The 24,510-nt window shown below is 37.0% G+C and overlaps 4 protein-coding genes across 6 annotated transcripts; 2 read left to right on the top strand and 2 right to left on the bottom strand.

Annotated features, from left to right (window-relative positions):
* Window positions 1–6,123: 6,123 nt before the first annotated feature.
* On the top strand, window positions 6,124–7,458 carry LOC6653100. The gene is made up of 3 exons (XM_002075374.4): window positions 6,124–6,459; window positions 6,593–6,924; window positions 6,994–7,458. The coding sequence occupies exons 2-3, from the start codon at window positions 6,658–6,660 to the stop codon at window positions 7,210–7,212; spliced, it is 486 nt and encodes a 161-aa protein (XP_002075410.1). The 5' UTR covers window positions 6,124–6,459; window positions 6,593–6,657; the 3' UTR covers window positions 7,213–7,458.
* Window positions 7,459–8,530: 1,072 nt separating this feature from the next.
* On the bottom strand, window positions 8,531–9,818 carry LOC6652930 (glyceraldehyde-3-phosphate dehydrogenase 2). The gene is made up of 2 exons (XM_002075373.4): window positions 9,752–9,818; window positions 8,531–9,677 (listed from the first exon to the last, which is right to left on the bottom strand). Exon 2 carries the CDS (start codon window positions 9,651–9,653, stop codon window positions 8,655–8,657), a length of 999 nt encoding a protein of 332 aa, XP_002075409.1. The 5' UTR covers window positions 9,654–9,677; window positions 9,752–9,818; the 3' UTR covers window positions 8,531–8,654.
* A 2,757-nt stretch (window positions 9,819–12,575) lies between these two features.
* LOC6652929 (leucine-rich repeat flightless-interacting protein 2) lies at window positions 12,576–20,958 on the bottom strand. Of its 3 annotated transcripts, XM_015176462.3 has the most exons (7): window positions 20,848–20,958; window positions 19,761–20,072; window positions 16,793–17,080; window positions 16,322–16,685; window positions 16,094–16,252; window positions 15,848–16,032; window positions 12,576–13,977 (listed from the first exon to the last, which is right to left on the bottom strand). In XM_015176462.3, exons 2-7 carry the CDS (start codon window positions 19,845–19,847, stop codon window positions 13,867–13,869), a joined length of 1,194 nt encoding a protein of 397 aa, XP_015031948.1. In that variant the 5' UTR covers window positions 19,848–20,072; window positions 20,848–20,958; the 3' UTR covers window positions 12,576–13,866. The 3 variants fall into 3 exon arrangements, with proteins under 3 accessions (XP_015031948.1, XP_002075408.2, XP_023037097.1); XM_002075372.4 differs by lacking the exons at window positions 19,761–20,072; window positions 20,848–20,958 and adding an exon at window positions 17,222–17,580; XM_023181329.2 differs by lacking the exons at window positions 12,576–13,977; window positions 19,761–20,072; window positions 20,848–20,958 and adding exons at window positions 15,394–15,704; window positions 17,222–17,582.
* A 442-nt stretch (window positions 20,959–21,400) lies between these two features.
* LOC6652928 (probable arginine--tRNA ligase, cytoplasmic) lies at window positions 21,401–24,188 on the top strand. Its single transcript, XM_002075371.4, has 5 exons — window positions 21,401–21,498; window positions 21,553–21,702; window positions 22,124–22,467; window positions 22,538–22,867; window positions 22,934–24,188. The coding sequence occupies exons 1-5, from the start codon at window positions 21,454–21,456 to the stop codon at window positions 24,081–24,083; spliced, it is 2,019 nt and encodes a 672-aa protein (XP_002075407.2). The 5' UTR covers window positions 21,401–21,453; the 3' UTR covers window positions 24,084–24,188.
* Window positions 24,189–24,510: the final 322 nt, after the last annotated feature.

Below are 24,510 nucleotides of genomic sequence, written 5' to 3'. Positions count from 1 at the left end.
GTTACCAGAACGTTAGAGGACTGAAATCTAAACTTCCTAATCTCTATGTAGATAGTCTTTCTTTTGAGCATAACATTCTAGCTTTTACAGAGACGTGGCTAAAACCTGATATTGCTGATGCATCGGTTTTTTCCACAAACTTTTCTATATTCAGACGTGACCGGATTTCTCGCATAGGTGGTGGCGTTCTGATAGCTGTTAATGCTGCTTTATCATCTGAAATGATTCAATTTTCTAGTACCCAGGAGATTGAGTTTGTCGGTGTTAAAGTAAATTTTAAATCTTTTAATGCTTTCATTACTTGTTCCTATATTCCACCATTGTCAGACATAGTGGTATATTTAAATCATTTAGAGGCAATTTAGTTTGTCTCCTCTTTAGTTTCCAGTCAAGACATGCTCATAGTTGTAGGTGATTTTAATTTACCCGCTTTAGCATGGTCACCAACAGATGAATGTACCATGTTGCTGCCCTCTTTGTCACATGACTTTATTGATGGCCTTCTAGGCTTATCTTTATCCCAAGACAATCCTGTCTTAAATTCTAATGGAAAATCGTTAGATCTTATTTTTGTATTGGATTCTTCTTATTGTGAGGTTTCTAGGATCGAACCATTTGTTCTTCCAGAAGACAAATTTCATCCTACATTAAATTTAAAAATTGATTTGCCCTTGCTTTCACCATTACTTGGTTCAAATGAGTTACCACTAACTAGGTGCTTTCGTAAGACTGACTTTGTCAGCCTTAATGAAAACATTACTACTACCGATTGGTCTTATCTGTACAATTGTAGAGATATGAACTCAGCTGTTCGTTTTTTCTATGATACTCTGAATTCACTCTTTGATATTTGTGTGCCTCTTGGTAGGCTGGAGCGGCTTAAGGGGTTACGCCACCCCTGAGGTTCAAAAAATAGGTGAAAAAATGAATTATTGCTGTGCGGCAGTATACAATTTAGGAAAAAACTTTTATTATACACAGATTGAGGACACTTTAAAGAATATTTATTGAAAAAAAAAATTTTTTTTAAAACAAAATGGCGGAGATATGGGCCGGCAAGTGCCACCATCATTTGTAAATCGTTGCAGGTGGGGTGTCAAATTTCTCGGCTAAACATCACCCGAAAAATCAAAAAAAAAAAAATCTTGTTATTCAGGAAGGCTTTGGCTATCCGCCCACGTAGGATTTTTTTTTTTAAATTTTTTTTGGCAAAATGGCAGCTGTTTGAACAAAAAACGCTCTTTTTTCGGAGAACATTTTTGGCTAAAAAAATTCATAACTTCCAAACAGGACCTTAAATCAAAAAAATTCTACGCTGATACCCAACACTGTAAAGAATATGTGGTAAAAATTTAAGCCAAATCGGTCCAGTAGATTCGGAGATATTTGACACCCCGGTTCAAAAAAAGTAGTTTTGAGAAAAACGCAAAAGAAAAAATGAAGTAAGTAAGTCGTCTCGCCGACTTTGGTATACCATACACCAGTAAAGCAAATATTTCAACTTTATTAAATTAATGCATTTTCACATGCATTTTCATATGCATTTTACAAGCATATCTTAGTATCTCGCTCACTCAATCATACGAGCACCCTAGCGCCCCCACCAGCCAACGGCCAACTCCGGCCTTATGGAAAAACGTTTATATGCATAACTCGACTGTTTTTGTCCGATTTTGATCAAATTTGGTATTTTGCTAGATATTAGTATCAAATTTAGGTGTGCCAAATTTGATTGCATAAGGTAAAAAAATACGGGAGATAATCAAGTTTTTCAAATTACGTGGGCGGAAAAGGGCGTGGCAAAATTTTTACACATACAAAATGTGCGTGTTTACTAAACAAATATACATACAAAATATGGTGTCTCTAGCTGGAATAGTTTTTGAGATAAACGCTTTTTTTAAATTGCGGGGGCGGAAAGGGGCGTGGCAAAAATTTGAAATAAACTTGATCACTCTACATACTACACGAGTCTACATACCAAGTTTGGTGGCTCTAGCTCTTACAGTCTCCGAGATCTAGGTGTTCATACGGACAGACGGACGGACAGGCGGACGGACAGACGGACAAGGCTTGATCGATTCGGCTGTTGATCCTGATCAAGAATATATATACTTTATGGGGTCGGAGAAACTTCCTTCTGCCTGTTACATACATTTTGGCGACTTTAATATACCATTTCACCCTATAGGTGTATGGTATAAAAAATGTACCGCGTCGAGGCCGACTCGGCCGCGCTCACTTCTAAACGCTGTAACTTCGGAACTAATTCGAATACCGATATGATGTAAAGTGTAAAAGATTCTTAAAACTATAGAGGATTTTTAGAGCCAAAAAAAAATAAATGTTTTTATTTTTTTCAGGGGTGGCGTAACCCCTTAACAAACCTCCCTGGTTCTCTCGTGAGCTATCCAATTTGAAAAATGTGAAGACACGATATTTTAAGAAGTTTCAAAAAACACGTCGTTCATCAGATTATGCTCTGTATACAGTCGCTCGTTCAAAATTCATGATGCTTAATACACAATGCTATAAGAATTATCTTCAGCGGTGTAAGCTTCCTTCAGTTTCCTTCTGACCCTAAACAATTTTATAATTTTGCTAATTCTAAACGTAAGACCTCTGTGCACCCATCTTTTTTGTCTTTTCAAAATAAACCAAAGGGCCGGGGCTAACTTCGACCGCGTCAAAGTTTTGTATACCCTTGCAACTTTTTTGGTAACTCTTTCCTTACCTATAGCCATCAAAGTGGAAAAACGTTTTATCTAAAAAAGCTGTTTCCGAAAGAACGGCCTAAAATCTTAGTATTAGAAATAACGAAGATATTGATCAAAGTCACTGTTTTCCACCGATCGTTTCTATGGGAGCTATATGATATAGTTACCCGATCTTTATCAAATTCGGCATAGTCGTTTATATGTATAATAAACTCACCAATATTAAATTTCACGACAATAGCTCAGAAAATAACGAAGTTATTGAGAAAAATCACAGTTCGTGACTTTGCCATTTGTATGGGAGCTATATGATATAGTGGTCCGATCGGGCTGAATCCGAGATATACAACCCCTGCAGTATATAATAATAAGTCTACATGGAAAATTTCAACTCTGTAGCTCTAACGGTCTAGGAGTTTGCGTTGATCCAGACGGACGGACATGGCTATATGAACTCGTCTCGTCATGCTGATCAAGAATATATATACTTTATATGGTCGGAGATGCTTCCTTCTATGCGTTGCACACTTCTGACCAAAATTAATATACCCTTATTGCAAGGGTATAAAAAGCGAGCACTGATCAGGCAATTGCCGATATGTTTGCGAGTTTTTTCAAAACAACTTATTCCTCAACGGAATATCGAGCAAGTCCGTATCCTTATCATTTAAAAAAGGCTAATTGCATTTTCAATCCAGTGATTGATGAAAGTTCTATTCTTAGCGACATTAAATTAGTTACACCTGTTTATTCTCCGCGGCCAGATGGTCTTCCTGGATGTGTACTCAGGTTGTGTGCAGGTTGTTGTTCTATTGTCTGTCGAATCTTCCTCTTTTCCATCTATTTGGAAGGAGTCGTATATCATTCCTCTGCATAAAAATGGCAAAAAGTCCGAAACCTCTAACTATAGGGATATCTCAAATTTGTCCGCTATTCCGAAAGCTTTTGAGAAAATTATAACTTCTTAATTGCAACATTTTTGCAGCTCTATTATTTCGCCATCCCAACATGGGTTTGTGAAACGTAGATCTACAAACCACTAACCTTTTAGAATTTACATCAATAATTATCAAGGGGTTCAAAAATGGTAAACAAACTGATGTCATATACACTGACTTCAGCAAAGCCTTTGATTCCGTTAATCATACCCTATTACGTTCTAAGCTGAGCGACATTGGGTTTCCACCCCTTTTCCTATCTTGGGTTAGAGAATATTTAACAAATAGAAAACAGAAGGTACTTTTTAAGTCTTCGTTCTCCGTTTCCATTCCTGTGACTTCTGGTGTACCTCAATTTTCTTTATTTTCTAAACAATAGTCCTTTAGAAGGTCTAAATAATATGACTGATTTGGGCGTACTCATGGACCATAAGTTAAATTTTAACACCCATATTTCCACCACGGTCGCAAAGGCCATGAGTGTCCTGGGTTTCATTAAAAAATGGTCAAAAGAATTTGATGACCCCTATACAACTAAAGTTCTTTTTACTTCGCTTGTCCGTCCTATTTTAGAGTATGGATCTTGCATTTGGTCACCTCAATATGAGTCGCACCAGATTAGACTTGAATCCGTTCAAAAGCAGTTCTTGCTATTTGCTCTTCGTGGCTTAAGCTGGGATCGCAATGTCAATTTGCCTTCGTATTCTAGTAGACTTCTCTTGATTAACCTTCCTTTTCTAACTAACCGTAGAATTATGCTTGGTGTTATTTTTATGCACAAGCTCCTAATTGGTGATATCGACTTGCCTGAATTATTAGCTCAGGTAAATCTGTCGGTACCATGTAGACGGAGTAGACATCCTTTGATACCTTTAACAAAGGCTTGCGCGTAACAGGCTTTGTCCTGGTGTCGTAGGGGCCACTTGAACGTACTGCGCATAGTATCGTCAACGTCCGCTATAATTACCCTTTAAGTGTTAGTTCAATGAACTGAAGGCCTGAATTTTTATTGATCCATTAAAGATTATTGAATTATCATTATTTCATTTGTTTCTCACCTTATATCATGCACAAGCGTTGTTTATAATTTTGAGGTGAGAATATGAGATATCACACTACCTTAGCTTTTTTACTTAGTCAAATTAAATTTGTATAAAAAGTTACCTAAGTAAAAAAATCTCCTACCTATTCTCAGTTAACCTTAGAATTGCCTAAAGTAAACTAATGATTCAAAAACGGTAAAAAAAAAAAAATAAAAAATCGTCTTTAAGAATATATTAAAAAAATATATATAAAGTTACCTCGGAAACAACTCTCTACCCAGTTAAACTCGTAAACCGTAAAATCGTCTAAGGTAAAATTGGTAAAAATATAATTTGGAAAACAGTAAAAGGATAAAAAAAAGTGCTCTAACAAAATTAATATATTACCAATCCTTTGAATACAGATACGAAGAATTTGAGCTACTTGTAGAAAAACTGAGATGAACTCAAGGAGGCTATTCAAGCCGCTGGACAGGAAATAGCATCTGGAAAAAAGAACAAGAAAAAGATGCGTCAAGCTGAAGATGAAGCAATGGCAATGGCAATGCCCTCGGCTTCGGCTTCAGCCTCGAGGCTGAATGAAGTCAGCCTCGAGGCTGAAGCCGAGGGCATTACCATTACCATTGCTTGTGCCATTCGTTTCGGTTTCATCATCAGCTTGACGTTTCTTTTTCTTGTTCTTCTTTTCATCAGATTGTGGTGTGGCATCTGATGGTCCAGATGCTATTTCCTGTCCGGCGGCTTCAATAGCCTCCTTGAGTTCATCTCAGTTTTTCTACAAGTAGCTCAAATTCTTCGTATCTGTATTCAAAGGATTGGTAATATATTAATTTTGTTAGAGCACTTTTTTTTATCCTTTTACTGTTTTCCAAATTATATTTTTACCAATTTTACCTTAGACGATTTTACGGTTTACGAGTTTAACTGGGTAGAGAGTTGTTTCCGAGGTAACTTTATATATATTTTTTTAATATATTCTTAAAGACGATTTTTTATTTTTTTTTTTTTACCGTTTTTGAATCATTAGTTTACTTTAGGCAATTCTAAGGTTAACTGAGAATAGGTAGGAGATTTTTTTACTTAGGTAACTTTTTATACATTTTAATTTGACTAAGTAAAAAAGCTAAGGTAGTGTGATATCTCATATTCTTACCTCAAAATTATAAACAACTCTTGTTCATGATATAAGGTGAGAAACAAATGAAATAATGATAATTCAATAATCTTTAATGGATCAATAAAAATTCAGGCCTTCAGTTCATTGAACTAACACTTAAAGGGTAATTATAGCGGACGTTGACGATACTATGCGCAGTACGTTCAAGTGGCCCCTACGACACCAGGACAAAGCCTGTTACGCGCGAGCCCAAGCAGATAACTGCCCACCTCCCACCCGACCGACGCTTCTTTTTCTCAGATTGTGGTGTGGCATCTGATGGTCCAGATGCTATTTCCTGTCCGGCGGCTTCAATAGCCTCCTTCATTTCCCAGTGGCGCTGCTCATCGAATTTACTGTGATGTTATCGTTCTCGACGTTATCGGAGCAAACTTATCGTAATCTACATTATCGAAGCAAAACCTATCGTAATCGACATTATCGGAGCGAAGTTATCAACGGTATCGAGACAAAGTTATCGGTTATAATCTGAAATAGTAAATATTGAATTTGTAAATAAAAACTTGGCCTAATCCAAAGGCCCGGCGTGGTAAAGCATTCAAATAACATATTAGATCTTTTTGGTATACCCACCATTTAAGCCGGTAATTTTCCAACCATTAGTTTTGCTTTGATTTAGTTGTTTTTAAATCTTGCGGCTATTGGTATATGAACACATGTGTTGATATCTATAACGACGAAAGTGTTTTAATATTTTATTTTTTACTGCAATTTCAGATAGAAGGAACTCGAATTTATTTATTCTGTTAAGTGAGAACCAGCACCCACACTGAAGATTCAAGATGAAAGACAAAAACCAAAAGAAATCCCATAGTACTAGCTTTGATCTTGACGAGAAACTCAAAGATGACACCAAGATTCGAGGTGTGGTCGACAATTTTGCGGCAAGTCTCGATACCTTGGAGATTGATATAAAACGTGCCCTTTCTGCAAGAAGTTCTCCTACATTAAGCCTGGATGATCAAATTAAATTGGACACCTTTTTGACATACGCAAACAGTACTTTATACTGGATGCACCTCAAACTTCAGGGTACAGATGTATCCAAGGTACGTGCCGCAACAAACATTTGCATTTATATACATGAGTTGATTGCTTTTTTATATTAATACTTGCAGCATCCTATAATACACGATCTAAATCGAGCAAAGGAAATGTTGGCGCGCGACAAGGAAATAAATGCATCTCTGGCAGCCCCGCGACTAGATATGCCGGCTACGAAACGTTTCATTGCCGCCGGAATGCACACGCGTTTCGTTGATATGGACGGTGTTATGGTCACAGAAGAACAATACAAACGCAGCCTAAAAGACACTACTGCAGCTGCCGGCAAATAACAATCATCCAGAAACTCTTTTCTGTTAATAATCAATAGATTTGCCTATCTGCCTGTACATATAAACAACAAAATCGTGACACACAAATGTAAAACTAAACATGTTGGCCCATTTTGTATAATAAGTTTACATATTACGCAATGTATGTACCATTTGATTTATATATGTAGGTTTTAATACCAGACGTAGAATTACATTGATAATGTCGATCGAAAAACAACTTCTATAAAAACAAGTCTACTTAAATGTGTATAAATTATTGTCGTTGGTTAATGATAAGCGTTTGTATATATACACACATACATAAATAACTACATTCATGTGTGTCTACATCGATGACGTCGAATATTGAGTACTGCGCACTGAATCAGCTGGTCGTTCTCTCAGGTGACATCCTCCTGTAGTAAGGAGAGAGGAAGTGCAAAACAAGGGTGTGGCAAGCCGGACTTGGGCCGGGTATATAGAAAACAACCCGGCAATTAAATGTATGTATATGTATGTACATATGTAAGTATGTATGCCTACGTAAGCATGTAAACACATACAAATAATGTTAAGTAATCTGTTGGATTTCATCTGATGTCTAACAAATTGCATATGAACGCATATGTAAATGTTGAATCAGCGCAAGTTGGTTTTATTTCATGATTTCAGTACTAATTTCACATTTTTTGAAGTTTGCACAGCTTCCAAATTATTTATGTTGTTGTATAACTTATTTATATGGACTTTAACCATTTCATATAAAAATAAACATCTAGTATTCAATTAAATCAATTTGAAATAATTTAATTTTAAATGAAAACAAGATTCTTATCAAATTGTGTGTACCGGCTAAAGTTTTGTAGATAAGGAATGCCGAAATAAAACAAAAAAAAATTTTTTTACTGTTTAAGTGGCCTGGAAATTTTTTTTCTTTCTTGAATTTATTCTTTGTTCTTTGTTATATGTATGTACATATTACTGCTTGATGGAAAATATTGACGAATTTGTTCAATTATATAATTAATTGTGCTTCATTTTATTTGAGTGAAATGCCTTGCCTTTTCTCTATATTATGTACATGCATATATACAACATATACATATATACATATATGGATATACATGTGTGTGTGTGTGTATCTATCACGCATCTGTAAAAATTGCCGGCTCCCGTAACCTTCAAATTGAAAGAAAGGTCACAACTGGAAAAGTCAGTAGAGTGTATTATGGTGGGGGTGTTTCATTGTATATAGTATGTGTGTGTGTGTGTGTGTTTGTATATGTATATCCGAGAAATCTGTCTAGACAAATTTGTTGAAAGAAAGACAAGTTAGTAATTTGACAACTACACACAAAGCGAAACTTTATTTAATAACAATAAACATATGTGTATGCATGGATTTCTATATGTATGTATTTCAAATTTATTTGTAGAATAAATATCAGATTAAATTCCGCTTAATCCTTGCTCTGCATGTACTTGATCAAATCGATGACACGGTTGGAGTAACCGAACTCGTTGTCATACCAGGAAATGAGTTTGACGAACTTGTCGTTGAGAGAGATGCCAGCCTTGGCGTCAAAGACCGACGAGTGAGTGTCGCTAAGGAAATCGGTGGAGACGACTTCCTCATCGGTGTAGCCGAGAATGCCCTTCAGTGGACCATTGGCAGCCTCCTGAACCTTGGCCTTAATCTCATCGTAGGAAGCGCCCTTACCCAAGCGGACAGTCAAGTCAACAACAGACACATTGGGTGTGGGGACACGGAAAGCCATGCCGGTCAATTTGCCGTTCAAAGCCGGAATGACTTTGCCAACAGCCTTGGCAGCGCCAGTGGAGGCTGGGATGATGTTCTGGGCAGCACCACGACCATCACGCCACAATTTGCCAGATGGACCATCGACGGTCTTTTGGGTGGCAGTGGTGGCATGCACAGTGGTCATCAGACCCTCAACAATCTCGAAGTTGTCGTTGATAACCTTAGCCAATGGAGCCAAGCAGTTTGTGGTGCAAGAGGCGTTGGAGACGACCTTCATGTCGGGGCTGTAGGCATCCAAGTTGACGCCGCAGACGAACATGGGAGCATCAGCAGAGGGAGCCGAGATGACAACCTTCTTGGCACCACCCTTCAAGTGAGTGGAGGCCTTCTCGGTGGTGGTGAACACACCAGTCGATTCCACAACGTATTCAGCGCCAGCACTGGCCCAGTTGATGTTAGCGGGGTCGCGCTCGCTGAAAACGGTGATCTTCTGGCCGTTGACAACCAGGAAACCGCCCTCAGCGGCAACGGTACCCTTGAAACGTCCATGGGTAGAGTCGAACTTGAACAGGTAGACCATGTAGCTAACATCGATGAAGGGATCGTTGACGGCAACGACTTGGGCTCCCTTGTCGATGGCAGCACGCAGTACCAGGCGACCGATGCGGCCAAATCCGTTAATACCGATTTTCGACATGATTACTTTTTACACTTTTACTTTCTGGAGAAAAAAAAATAGGTTAGTTATCTTGGAGAAAATTGCAATGAGAATTTGCTAATTTGGAAAGTCACTACCGTTCAGTTCGCTCGCAAGGAATCGACTGCCTTTAGTAAGCGAAATTCAGCTCTTTCGTTCTGGTATAATATGGCGAGAAATTTTTCAAAGTCAGATGAAGGACGTTCATGTCAAGCGGGCCGACCAAACTCTTCGTAAGAGAGGGAAAGCTTTTGCTCTCAGTGCTCTCACAACCCAACGAACATTGCCGATGAGTTCTTTTATTAAAGCTTTGTTGAACGAGTAATCCATATTAGGCTGGACAATATGAACACGAAGTTTTCTTAAGATGTTCAAATAAAGTTTTATATTAAAGTATAAAAAAATATATCAATTTGTGGGAACAGTCATTGCAGAGTTTGGAAAATGTTTATTGTCTTCCACATAATCACGTCTTATTGAGTTTTCGATGATGGAACAAAAAAAACCAATTTAACTTTAGATTTAAATTTATTTCAAAACCATACCTCTAATCTGTGACAATTCACTGAAAATTCTAAGAAGATCCACTCTAAAAAAGCTTTTTCAAAAAGTTTTTCTAAGGCCTATCATTCAAATCGGTCCACGTGAATTTCGGATTCAGCCCTATTTCAATTCCAGTCTAATATATATATATATATGTATGTATGTACTGTGTATGTACATCCACCCACTCAAAGTACCCACTAGAATTAAAACACACTGCGTAACCACTTACTATCACATTATTTTGTCACCTCGCAAGTTATCCGAGGAATTTTTTGTTGGTTATATTATTTAACATTACTTCTAAATTTATTATGGGATGCATATAGAAAGTAAAGACATTTTGAATATTGAAGGCCAGGAGCGGATGCAGCAGACCTTCAAAATGTTCTTACTTTTTCTGCAAACCTATTCTGAGGAACTCTCCTTCAGTTCTTTCCCATTGAATCGGCTATTGTTTGCGGCTATTCTAATATGATATGTACATATACATATATATATGTATGTATGTATTTTTAAAATTAGTTGGGTCCAACTGGGTCGGAACTCGATAAATTTGCTATCTCAGCAACAAAAGAGAGTGTAAGCTCTACACACACAAACAAAAAGACACGTACACACACACACAGTCGCGAATTGAAGTGAAAGTGAAATGAATTTGGGAGTAAGGAAAAGGTTGAATAAAGGTCATTCTTGAATATTAGGGCAAATTCAAAAGGGCACATTAGGAATCAATTTATAAAGATAAATATGTATGCACATACAATGTACGTATGTATTGATTGTCAATATTTGTAATTTTTATTTTTAAATCATTTAGTAATTATATGAACATAAGCCGCTGCACTTAAAACAGATTTAAATTTGTTTACAATAAAGCAGAATCTTTTATGTACCTACATATAAATCATCTAGTGGACTTAAAGACCTGAAAAGTCCACCCCTTTTGTTTCCATGTATGCATGTAATCCATGTTTTTCTTAGTATTTCTGGTTTTGGGTAACAACTGTTCAGAATTTTCAAAAAATCCTACTCCTCGGCTCTCTGCCTCTCCCTTTTTCTAGAATTTCACCCATCCGGGCTCTTTATCAATTGTGCGACATCATCTAATGGATTGAAAGCTCTTTTGAAATTTTGTTCTGTATTCAAACAAGTCAAAATGTATTATTTCCACAATCTTCAATTCCTTATCCTTTCTTCTCCGGAGCATATTTATTGCACTCTCTTCAATTGTTTACACTTTAAAATCATTAAAAGATGGAATCTTTGGTCCTTAGGTAGGTTCTTCTAAGGAGGCAGACTTACACTTCCAGACTTAGTCCACACCAATTGGCTTGTCCCAATTAAAAGTATAACTTTGAGATAAAGCATACATACATATAAAACTAACTTGCGGCATATACAAGATATCGCATTACCATATAGGATTCTCAGTTTTAACATCTCATTCTTGGACGGCAGGGTTAACTTTACGGGCCTGAGACCACTCCAGGACAGATGTCTAGTCCATTTCGTTTGACCTCTGATTTTCCCAAAAAATTTTTTTTTGTGAAAATGCCGCGTTAAGTTGAGAAAACGGGACATTCCCTTAAAAGCCCGGAATTTTGAAACGGTAACTTTTAGGTACATAAATTTTCCCCAAAATAAATGTACACAAATAAAAGTAGAATAAGTTTGCTAATTGATTTCTAGTTTCCATTTTTTTATTTTTATATTTATTAGTAGGTTTCCAACATTTTTCATTTTTGAAATGTAATTAAATTGTTCGTATTCCATGGTTAAACGGAAAGATTTTGTTATTCGACAGCATTGTTTTAAATTGTGTGTGTACGTGTGTGTTTGTATATGTATTGTATATTAAAACAATAGTCAAAAAATAAATAAATAAGAAATTAAACAAATCAGAAGAAGTAAAATTGCAACAAGCGATCAAATGCATTTTCTTTTTTTTTTTGCAGGAACAGAAACAACTTAATAATCCAGAAATGCAAAGAAATTAGTTCGTAAATATGTTTAAGAGTTGCTGCCAAGTGGTAAACTTCTATATAGAATAGCACCCGGAATTACATTATTATTCATAGCACTCCTTTTCAACATACTTTTTCAGAATCGATCGGGTTCAGTCTGAACGAATTATGCTAAGAATGCTTCATCAAACTTATGGCCATTAAATATTTTAAATGCCGCTTCAGTCATCCATTTAGAAAAATTTGTTAGAATACCTACAATAACTGAATAGTACCTGGAATCAGAGTACTCTTTGTCCCATCGATAGCGTGATTAGTTTGCAAGCAAACTCAATAAATAGATACCTAGTTGATGGATGCCCATTTGGATTATGGCCGAATAGCTGGTAGATGCAAACGCTTGAACGAGACGTCTTGGTTAATAGTTTACTTTTATTTCTTCTTTTGTGTCCATTGAAACCAATTATTGTGGTTTCAGATTACTCTAATTTCTCTCTAATGGTTTGACAATGCCAAAATGACTTTTCTTTAGGGCATTTAAACTATGCAGAAGGTCGTAGAGGAGGACAATCAATTAAGACTTGGATGCGTCCCAATTTTAATTCATGTCTACTCTGTGAGATTAGCGTAGGACTCATTTAATGGTGATGTTCCGTAAATTGGGATTCATTTGGTTAGACTTGGCTAAAGGCGTGATTTAAAATAGGTTATCTAACTAAAACGAACCAACTTTATGGTTAATTGGTCATACATACATACATACACATACATTTATGTATATATACATATGTTATTAAATTGTCTAGGCAATTGTCAAGTAATCTCAATCGACCAACATACAATACACATTCATATGTATTTAGGGCCGGTGCCAACTTCGGTTGCACCGAAGATCCTATACACTTCACAATATTTCTCCGATAATGCTAGTTTTGTTTGTCATCTGTCAAACAGTCTACCAGTCTTATATATAGAGAACTAATTATACATTCATACATAAACACATATTCCATCCCTTTCATGATTAGCCGCCAAGGTATATATATATATAAGTAATTCCGTCAGTCCAAATTGCGAATGGAAAATAAAGGATATGCTGATGCTTTCGATTTACAATGTGCCTTATAATCATCATCTTTTTTGATCATATTATGAAGTGCATACATATAGCTATGTATATACTATTTCCTATCGCTTAAGATTCATTTTATAATACGCTGTTACCAATTCAAAGACACAAAAACTAATATTTTAGTTGTCGCTAACGTTATAAATTGGTAATTCATTATTATAAAACTAATTATAAGCGATCAGAAATTAGACTAAAACATAAAAGTTGGAAAATAAGCAGAGGCTTTCTATACACATATATGTACTCATATATATATAAATATATATATGCATATATGCGTGAGCTAATGTATGTAGCTGAATTATTTTCATGTTTCACGTTTTTTGTTTCTGTTTTTCTTTTGTTGTTTTTTTTTTGTTTCTCTTTTCTTTTGTTGTTTTTGTTTGTTTAAATAGTATAACATTCGGGGATTATATTTTTGTTGGGCTTAGGCTAAGTCATCGTTTGCGCCATTTACATTTGCACCGCCATTGATGGGCTTCCTCCCGGTGTGTGCGATCTGTTGCTGCTGCTGCTGCTGATGATGAATCGTTTTAGATGTTTTGGGTTGTGTCGTTGATGATACCGTAGGTCATAAGTCCTTCAGGATTGCACTCTTTGCGTTTTTTAATTTATCAAGCCGTTTTAGTAAATGATTATTTGCTGTTTCCGCTTCTTCCAATCGCTCTAAATTTTCACGGTTCTAAACAAGCAAACAAAGAAAAATGTATCAAATGATATTTAGAGTTCATTTAAATTATAACAAGTTAGAATGAGTTTTTGTACATGTTAGAAATAAAATAAAAAATATAAACAAGAAAAGTAGAGAATTGTCAACTGAACACACTGACAAACAATAGAAAAACATTCCACATGAAACATTCCTACCGAATCGAATATAAAAACCTAAAACGATATCGGATATGGGCAATAATAATGAACCAATTTTCGTTGACAAGGCCAAAAGCTGATTCAGTTTAAGTTTAACTAACCACACCTACTATTACTGCGATTCCATACAAAGTTATTAATAAGAAACCTATTTTGAAGCAAATAACACACAAGTATCTGGTCCTCTAATTGTTTTCTAGTTGGTTCTCTACTCTTGTTTTAAGTAGGTTTTAGATTTTGAATTATCGCATATTTCTATCTGGTTAATTTGCTTCCAAAAACGCCTGCCATGCTTTATTAAAAGAACATAGAGATTGAGTTGTAAAATGAATTAAGAGAAAAAGTATTTTTGGCGTTTCAAATCAACAGTTTTAGTTTGTTTTTGAACAAGATAGAGGAATGTCGTCTTTAGCGACATCTCAATTTATACCAATATATCAATCTGTGTGCACTTCCTTCCTATGACCACAAACAAGTCATTTCACACAACTTTAAGAGCACCATATTTCAAAGTTCTTTCAAGGCAAAGCAGTGAAATAGGTAAAAGGTTTTAATGAATAATAATTCGATTCCAAAAATAAGCATTAGATAAGCAGAAGACCAATGTGGTTGTGACATTGTGCGATAGCATTAGGCGAAATGCAGTCAGGGTCGGACTCTTTTTGTTTTTGGGGTTGGACAACCAAAGCCTTTGTCTTTTATTGGAATGTTTGGTGTTTTCTTTTTAAATTCACGCTATAAAAGATCGATAGAAAGATAGCCGACCCCAGAAATACTGTTCTAACCGATTGTATTATCTCTATACAGTCTCGGAATATATATAAGGTAGTTTTAATATAGTACATAAACTGTTTTGTGAAATTTACTTAGCCAAAGATATCACCAATCACTCTATACTATATGTATATATGGCATACACATTCCATACTCAATTGACAGCACAATCCTGACACCTTCAAAAAATATTGACACATTACGTTAAAAACTACAAAAGCAAAAGGCTTTCTTAGGAGCTGTATCACCCTATTATTATATCAAAATATATATTTTCTTTCAGAATACAAAGTCCAACCCAAGTGCCGTACTACTTTCTTTTGGTTTTAATTTATTAATCTCATATTATTCGTAAAATGATTCGTTATTCTTGAACTTCTAGCTTTTTACCAGATAATAAGCTAAAATCCTTTTAAACTGGAAAGAGCCCAATGTGTATCCAACCCTGACGACATTCCCTTTAGAATTCATATATTTATGTACAACTTAAAAGCGTCTTCAATTGATATTTGTATGTAAATGTATCGAGAAATTGTTGAGTGTGACATATATGAAAATTATCAATTTTGTTGCACAGTATAAAAGACATGTAAGAACATTAAGGAATGCAAAATTAGGTTTAACAACAATTTAATGCCTCTTGCCTCTTTTCACACATATGTAGGTGTGATTGTTTAAACAATTCGCAATTACTGGAACGTCGGATTGGTTTACCCTCAACTATTGACAATGACACTCATCCCAAAAATGTGCCACTAACAAACTCTAAATACAAAAGAAAAATTAATAAAAAATAAAAAGAATCGAAAAAAAAAAAAAACAAAATTCGAAAAGTTCTTTTTGAATACAACCCGGGTTAGCAGCTAAAGATAAGCTGCTTAATCCAAGTAAGGTTTATCCAAACCCACCTCTCGTTGGAGCTTACGCCTCTCCACTTTCAATTCGGCCTCCGCTTTTTCAGCTGCTTCCGCCGTGCTCTTGTATCGTATAACCTGAGTTTCTGAACGTGCTAAGCTCGCCTGCAGACTTGCAATTTCTTGTTCAGCCTTTTGCAGTTTATACTTATAATCCGAAATTATTTTATTTGCTTCTCCTGCAATGAATGTGGATGGTTAGTACACGAACGAATGACGATCGTCTTACGTGGGTCTTACTCTGAGCCTCATAATCATCGTCATAGCCGAATGTTCCGTACGATGAACTGCCGTGGCCTATTTTGCCGTCACTTTTATACTCTTCCAGTTGTTCATTGAGCTTCTGTACCTCCGCAAGAAGCAGCTGTTTATCTTCGCTAAATTTTTTAAGTCTTACATCTGAAAAAAGAAAAAAAAAATGGAAATAAATTTCATGTAAAGTCCCAGTGGATCTCAATGGTCTCTCACCTAACGAACCCTGCACGGAGGCTAAGACATTGGCGTTATCAACACTGACTAGAGCCCGCTTGGCATCACTGCCATCGGAGTTCTCAATAGCTACAATCACAAGACCCTGTTCCGCTATCAAAGAATCGCGCTCATTCAACTGGCCCTGTACCAGTTGTAGCTCCAAAGTGGTGCGGTCCAAGTTACGTTTCAATGCATTGTATTCACGCATTTTCTCCTTATACTCGCGCTGCAATTGAGCCAATGACTCTTGCATGGTTTCGCTTCTGTCCTTGAGTAGCTTGACTTCGTATGTTTGTGAGGCACGATCATTGTCTAGCTGAGCATTCGTTATCATTGCTTTTCGGAAGCGCTCTTCAACGTCCTGCAAAAAATTAAAAAGAGAAAAAACATGCGGTTTTAATCATCATCATCATCATCGTTATCATGCAAAAGAGATGTTTTCGGGTCGGGTTGGTGGTAGGTACCTACTTTGAGCTCATGTTTCATGTCACGTAAACTTCGGCTTTCATCTTCCAATGAATCCTCGCTACTGCGACGCGATGCTGTGGCACGGGTTACATTCAAGAGGCCACCGCCATACACAAGACGTGCAGGATGGGTGGAAATTGTGTCTCCACCGACACCGCTGGTGTTTTGCATGTCAAAGACACGATCGGCATTTTGTTCTTGCTCCTTCTGCTGACGCTCAAGCTCTCGCATACGTATTTCCCGTGCCTCTGCACGAGCTTGACGCCGCGCCGCTAAACGAGCTTCGGCCTAAATGAACGAAAGCGAAACAACATATGAAAATTGTGTAATCTAATGAAATGCATCGTGGGGTATAATAGGTGGACTGTGCACTATATAGAGGTATATAACGTATATATAGGCAAATTGCGGTTCTAATGACTAGCTTACAATGCGATTTGCCTCGCCCAAGAATTGCACTAACACTTCCTCTTCGGACTCACTCTCGTCGTCGCCGCCAGACAGTTTCTCATCAGCATCATCATCGTCGCCGTCGTCAATTAGACAAGGTTCTGTGGTGGTTGGTGTAGGTGGCATGATCGTCGTATGATCTTCTTTATTATTCATTATTTGATCGCCCAATTCGATCGCTTCCATTGTTGCCTTTGATGTTTCAAATTACATGAGTTATACACATATATACATAGGTTTCTAGAATTCCCCTTTTGGATTTTACGTCGTATTATTATCGGCCTGCTCTTTTAACTAACATTGTGACTGTGCGGCAACGTTCACGAAAGCGCCAACGCAACCGGCGACGCCGAAAGCTTTTGAGTGAGTAGCTCTAGCTATCGCCAAAACTCAACTCTCCGATGACTTCATCGTGATGCCCCCCGCTTCTGTGTTTGGGTTTCTTCAACAAGATATGGTCGAGACTCGACACTCTCGCTCGTTGTTTATACGCACTGCACACTGACTGATACATACATATATAACTCATCATCCACCTAACCCTAACCCAGTTAAGAATCACTGCATTTCTGTGTGCCCATGATGGCATGACTAGATCCTCAAAATGTCAAATGGAATTCGCCCTCCCCCCATTGGAGAACGTCTTTCTTCTCCTCCTACATATGGGAATGTGTTTGGTGTGGTTGGCTTTGTTTTGTTTCTTTCTTTTCGTAATTGCTTACTCATAAACTGTCATCTGGCTTTAGCTTTTATAAGAAAAAGCTTCTTTTTGGCCCATAATGGGGCGTACAATGGGAGCAAACTGACATTTATGGCTCAAAACTCATATCAAATTGTAAATATTGAAGTAATTTTAATAAAGATTGTAGGAAAAATGTATATACATGATTTTGAATTAAATTATCAGGGTCGGCATATTCAGAGCTAAAACCGAGTTGGATTATAATGACGCCAGGTTTATAGATCAATATCACAGATATACAAACGTATACGCGTAAATTTATCCAAATCAAGTTTTTAGATCAAGACCAAACCCTTGAATATATTATCTCTATTGCAACGATACTCAAGGAACTGACAATTTTGCCCCGTTATAGCCGATTTTCATTCTTTCGTTGTAAGCGCCATTATAGTTGGCTAGTAGTATATTCACTTTATCAGCAATTTGCTTTAAAATGTTTATTTGTGTATATTTTTATTTGCGAAACAAAAAGTTAAATTAAAAGTTCTGGTATTATAAGGAAAATTCCGACCTCAAACTAGAGAAAAACCAAATTGAAGAACACAAAGGTTGCTAAAACATAAATACATATACATACATATTACGGGTACGCAATTTCTTAAATCTCTTTTTGGTTGAGAATTAGTTATTGCTTATTTTGCCCTAGAACATAATTGTGGTTCACAAGCAGAAGTACAAAAGTTGCTCAAAATAATTATTATTGTTTTCAAGTTAGTCCTTGGGCTAGGCTAACTTTGATTAACCTCTTAAAAATCTAGTCAAAAACAATTTGTTTTTATTAACTCACTTTTTTTTATTATATTTTAAAATCTTATGTCAAAATTACTCCCCAAAAAATGTAAGCTTTCCCATTTTAATTTCTACATTAAGGGTCTTACTCTTTTTTCTCTGTTGTATGTAGTACCTATACAAGAGTATATTAAGTAGTATATTAAGAGAATTAAAACAACTATATCATGAAATAATTCACGATTCGCCGATTGTAAACTCAAAATGTGAATGAAAATTTTAATCTAAAAGTCGTAAAACCTACAGACATATACATATGTACGTAAGTATGTATGTTTGCAAAGCAAAGCTAACTGAGAGTTTTTTAATGTGTCAGAGAGATACATAAGTAGTGAGAGAAACAAATAATACAAAAATAAGAGAAACAATAACATTTTGTCAAGTTACTGGCGACAGAAGAGCGTCACAAAAAAGTGTATTATCGATGTTCGATCGTCATCAGTGATTTACCTGTGCGAGGGAGATCGCAGTAACAAAAAACCATTTGTAGTATTCCAAACTAAACAAGTCAATAGGGAAATAATCCCCCTTCTAGCCATTATTTGATACAGAAAATAAAAACAAACTAGTTTTTAATCAATTCACCAAATAAGGTGATAATAATGTTGCACCATGTAGAATTCATGTTTAATGCAACGAAATACTATAAGCTCATAGTTGACCCTTTTTTGTTAGCCGCATTCAATATGTTTAAGCCATTGTCCCCATTCGGGGGCATCTTATTGCTATATATGAACATAATGTGCTCTTAGTCAAATCTTTTAATCATTCCTCTTCCAAAGTCAAACAGGTGGTTACTAGAATCGGATATACATATGTATAGCTACATATATATGTATGTATATAAATATTATGTTTATTGGTTCTTCCCAGTTACATTCGAGATTTGTTAGAGGACATTAAGTTATTAAGCCATTTAAATATCCCGTAAAGAAATTATACAGAAATTTTGTAAACCTTTTCTATGATAGTTGAGAGACAACATACCTCCTTTGTGATTTGATCTAGAGCATTATCCTCGGCATTGACTCGCGTATTGTTTCGCCGTCGACCGGTGGCGCTTGTACTATCCATGGCATTCAAATACAACTTGTAATATTTGCGATCTTGAACGCAGGAGCCAGGTCCGGGGCCGTGGCCGGTGTCGGTGCCGGAACAGGAGCAGGTGGAGGAGGAGTGGCAGGAGAAGGCAAGGCCACCAAACTGTTTGAATTGGCCCCTTACACCTGAAATTCGTGATGCTAATCTCTCTCACTCTCGCGCGCTCTCTCTCTCGCTCTCTCTGTCTTTCTGTTGTTGCTGTTGTGAATGATAAAAGCAGAACGGTGCGAGGGGACGTTACACTTGTGATCCATTTATTTATGTTTATCTATGTATGTATGTATGCCAATATTTTTTGCAGGGACGAATGTTTGGGGCGGGGGTTTGGGGGGACAATGCTAGAGACCGGCTAGCTAAAGGAAAGGAATGTACACACAACGCGATGACAAAAATAATACGCAAACAACATCCAAATATGTATATTCATGTACATATGCATATATGCATGCATGTGTATGCGTGCACATTTAGATGTATTGGTGGTTCGGCCGTACCAAAGTACATATGTCTGTATGTACATACGTTATATACATAAAATGTAACGACGCGTGTATGCGTGGTGTGTGTGTGTGTGTGTGTGCGTGTGGGCTTATTAATGAAACCCTAGAACTCCTTTTAAGGTTCGAGTTTTTTTTTTCAAGGTATGTACATACAAACACACAAACATATGAATCTATTTTGTTGTCAAACTTTTTGTTAGAGTTCGATTTAAAGTTCTTTTCCTTTTTTGTCGATTCGTTTTTTCTTTTCAACTTGATTGGTTACAATTGATGTCTCCGGGCTAGCTCTGGCTATGTGTTTAAATACAAAGCGGCTGAGCAACGAAACACTTCAAACAAAAAAAAAAAACGATACATACATACATACATACATGTATGTTTTGTATGCACATTTATATATACTTGTGTGTATGCATTTAACACATTTGGCATATTTATAGCTGGGATATGTATTTAAACAATTGATTTGTTACCGATTTTAGATGCTGGCCTACATCAATTCGTTTAACTATTACATTCACAATTTTCGAACACTTTTTCTTTTAGTTTCCCCTGCTCACTGCATCTCCATCACTTTGCCAGGGATGCTAACTTACATTTTCCAGTGGCGCTACTTAGTAAGTTAACAGTGGGTCACCAAATTTAAAAAAGTAGAAAAAATACCAGAAGTGGAAAAATACCAGTTGGGGACAATTTTGCATGAACTGCGCTCTTTTGTTGCATGTTGGATGCTATCATCGAGCAACCACTGATGTCATTTCAGCTTTTTTCTAGCCAGATCTGGCTGTTTTGGAAATGAGATTGCGGAAAAAATTTGAAAACTGCGGGCGGCGGGAATTCTAGGTTTTTTAGCAAATTTAAATATCTATTTTTTTAATTTTACTTTTTTCTCAATTTGGTGATTTGTTTCTATCGCACTTGACGATGATTTTGAGAAAGAAATCAAAGCATTGAGCATAAAAGCCTTAGAAGAAAAAAATACCAGAAGTAGAAAAATACCAGAAATAAAATAATTTCCCTGAAAAGACACAAACTTCCATGTGGCAGTGGCAACAGCACAAAAGAACCAAGTTTCAAAAATGTCGGAGCAACTAAGTGTGGAGCTAAATAAGCTTGCTGAATTGGTATGTCGGCAATAAGTTATATGAATTCAAATAAGTAAAACAATAACATTCCAGGAACGTGTGACGGTAGAACTGGCAGCCCAAGTGCAGGCGGCTAATCCCCATCGCAATGCGGCCGATGTTCAGGTCTTACAAGATGACGAACTAATTAAGCTACAAACGGAAAATACCAAACTTAAGCACCGGTTAGCTATACTCAATCAGGTGGGACTTTTTATCAATTAGAATATTTTATTTCGATTACGGTGAACTTAAGCAACCATATACATATATATGAAACTTGCAGTATAAGACCCAGTACAATGTTTGCAACAATGGTTTGAAACATATTTATATAATGTAAACAAAAGTCGGCGTTATAAACAAATGCTGTGTCAATCTATCTCTCTGATTTCATCAGACCAAGATCAAATTTGACACTGACTGCTTTAATTTGAATATTTACTTTTAAATAACAACGTTCGCAACAATTATGCATCCATTTTGTGCAACTTTTGGAAAAAGCCAAATTGTTTTTCTAGAAAAGGAGGAATAATTGAAAATATGACTCATACGACAGGTTGTAAATGATGCAAGTTTTTTGTGAATTTTATCATAAATCCCCTAAATCTGCTCCTTCTTACAGGCCATATCTGATGAATCCGGAAAGGGTGGATCGACGGCTAGGAGTTTTTCTCTAAATGATGATAGCTTATCGATTATTGAGCACTTGAGAAGCGTTTTAGCTATAGCAATAACGACGGCATTTCCACAATTGTCCCATACACCAGTTTTACTCACACCATCGATCAAGTTTGGTGATTACCAGTGCAATAATGCCATGGCATTGGCCAAGAAACTGAAAGATATTGGCATTGGTAAAAGCCCGCGAGATGTTGCCACCGAATTGATCAACAGTTGTCCAGTATCACCACGTATCGGTAAATTGGAAGTGGCAGGACCCGGATTCATTAATATATTCCTTAACAAGTGAGACAATCCGGTCTATACCTAATAGAAATTCTTACCCATGAGTCTTATTTGCAATATTCCACTACAGAGATTATGGTGTTCGTGCTATAACCGATCTTTTGCGTAATGGCGTAAAACCACCTAAAGTGCCCAAGAAACGTGTCTTAGTTGACTTCTCCTCGCCGAATATTGCCAAGCAGATGCATGTTGGCCATTTGCGTTCCACGATTATTGGTGAGTCGATTTGCCGTTTACTGGAATTCCTGCAACACGATGTCATCCGTATTAATCATTTGGGTGACTGGGGTACCCAGTTTGGTATGCTAATTGCCCATTTGGAGGATCGTTTTCCCAACTTCCTCAACGAGAGTCCACCGATTGGCGATCTCCAAGCATTTTACAAGGAATCAAAGAAGCGGTACGTCTTCATCAACGATTTCCAAGTCAACTGTTAATATTCCATGCGTCCCATCTTTTGTTATAGCTTTGACGAAGATGAAGTCTTCAAGAAACGGGCCTATAACGCTGTAGTTGCCTTACAAGGTGGCGATCCAAACTCGATTAAAGCATGGCAGCTCATCTGTGATGTGTCCCGAAAGGAATTCAAGACGATTTATGACCGCTTAGAGATTAATGTTAAGGAGCGTGGCGAATCGTTCTATCAATCTCGCATGCTGACTGTGGTTGATTTCCTACGTAAGCAGAATATGCTGGAAGTGGACGATGGTCGTGAGATCATGTGGCCAGATGAGAGTAAAACTGGCATTCCGTTGACAATTGTTAAATCGGATGGAGGTTTTACCTATGACACCTCCGATATGGCAGCCATACGACATCGCATTGAAGAGGAGCTTTGCGATTGGTTGGTCTATGTAGTAGATTCTGGACAAAGTACACATTTTGCCACAATTTTTAAGGCTGCCAAACGTTGTGGTATTTTCCAACCAAAAGTGCATCGGGCCGACCATGTACAATTTGGCGTTGTTCTTGGCGAGGATGGTAAAAAATTCAAAACTCGTTCGGGCGATACTGTTAAATTGGCCGATCTTCTTGATGAGGGAATGAAGCGCTCCTTGGAGCAGCTACGTAGTCGGGGTCGAGATCAAGTACTAACACCGCAGGAGCTGCTCGATGCCCAGGAGGCAGTGGCTTACGGTTGTATCAAATACACCGATCTATGCCATAATCGGATCAGTGACTATGTGTTCTCTTTTGACAAAATGCTCGACGATCGTGGCAACACTGCCGTTTATTTATTATACACTTACACACGCATTTGCTCGATTGCCCGTAACTCTGGCGAAGACTTCAGCAATCTGTCAAAAATATTGGAAACAATCGACATCACGTTGACTCACGATAAGGAGTGGAAATTGGTCTCCACTCTGCTTAAATTGCACGATGTATTAGTGAAATGCTCTAGAGATCTTTTCCTTCATTTCCTCTGCGAGTTCTGCTATGAAGTCTGCACTGCGTTTGCGGAATTCTACGACAGTTGCTATTGCATCGAGAAGAACAAGGCCGGCCAAATTGTCAAAGTGAATCACAGTCGAATTTTGTTGTGCGAAGCCACAGCCATTGTATTGCGCCAATGCTTTTATATATTGGGCTTAAAGCCCATTACTAAAATTTAATTTAACAAATAAATGGCCAAGGACGGAAGACGATGGTGTAAAAATTGATTTTTAATAACTGGATTGAATAAAGCCACTGCAATTTGCACATTTTCAATTGATTAATCGGAATCATCTCATTTTAAAAACAAAATTCATCAACTTTATTGAACACTACTCGAAGGTCCAATATGTTATTCTAAAACAAATTTATTCGTATACAAACAGCAAGGTGTAGTGATATTTCTATCTCGCTCGGATTCGCATTTTTGAAGATGGCAATAGACTTGGCCATCAGACAAGTCTAAGGATTCTACAAGTTCAATGTAATTTTGTCAGCAAATACCTTGAATACGTCGTTACAGAAAAGAGCATTGCTTTTCCGATGAACCTTCAGGCCTGATCCTGACTGGTAGGGCTAGTATTCTCGGTCTCGGCAGATGAAGAT

Source organism: Drosophila willistoni (assembly GCF_018902025.1).
Source record: "Drosophila willistoni isolate 14030-0811.24 chromosome XL unlocalized genomic scaffold, UCI_dwil_1.1 Seg142, whole genome shotgun sequence".
Classification (NCBI taxonomy): Eukaryota; Metazoa; Arthropoda; class Insecta; order Diptera; family Drosophilidae; genus Drosophila; species Drosophila willistoni.
This window is presented reverse-complemented; position numbering and strand designations above follow the sequence as displayed.

Bases quoted from the DNA above. Each gene is read 5' to 3' on its own strand.
- LOC6652930 (XM_002075373.4), bottom strand. From the start codon at position 9,653: ATGTCGAAAATCGGTATTAACGGATTTGGCCGCATCGGTCGCCTGGTA.
- LOC6653100 (XM_002075374.4), top strand. From the start codon at position 6,658: ATGAAAGACAAAAACCAAAAGAAATCCCATAGTACTAGCTTTGATCTT. The intron at 6,925-6,993 runs GTACGTGCCGCA...TAATACTTGCAG, and splicing joins AGGGTACAGATGTATCCAAG to CATCCTATAATACACGATCT.
- LOC6652928 (XM_002075371.4), top strand. From the start codon at position 21,454: ATGTCGGAGCAACTAAGTGTGGAGCTAAATAAGCTTGCTGAATTG. The intron at 21,703-22,123 runs GTGGGACTTTTT...TCCTTCTTACAG, and splicing joins GGTTAGCTATACTCAATCAG to GCCATATCTGATGAATCCGG. The intron at 22,468-22,537 runs GTGAGACAATCC...ATTCCACTACAG, and splicing joins ATTAATATATTCCTTAACAA to AGATTATGGTGTTCGTGCTA.
- LOC6652929 (XM_002075372.4), bottom strand. From the start codon at position 17,428: ATGGAAGCGATCGAATTGGGCGATCAAATAATGAATAATAAAGAAGAT. The intron at 16,686-16,792 runs GTAGGTACCTAC...AATTTTTTGCAG, and splicing joins ACATGAAACATGAGCTCAAA to GACGTTGAAGAGCGCTTCCG. The intron at 16,033-16,093 runs GTAAGACCCACG...CATTCATTGCAG, and splicing joins CGATGATTATGAGGCTCAGA to GAGAAGCAAATAAAATAATT.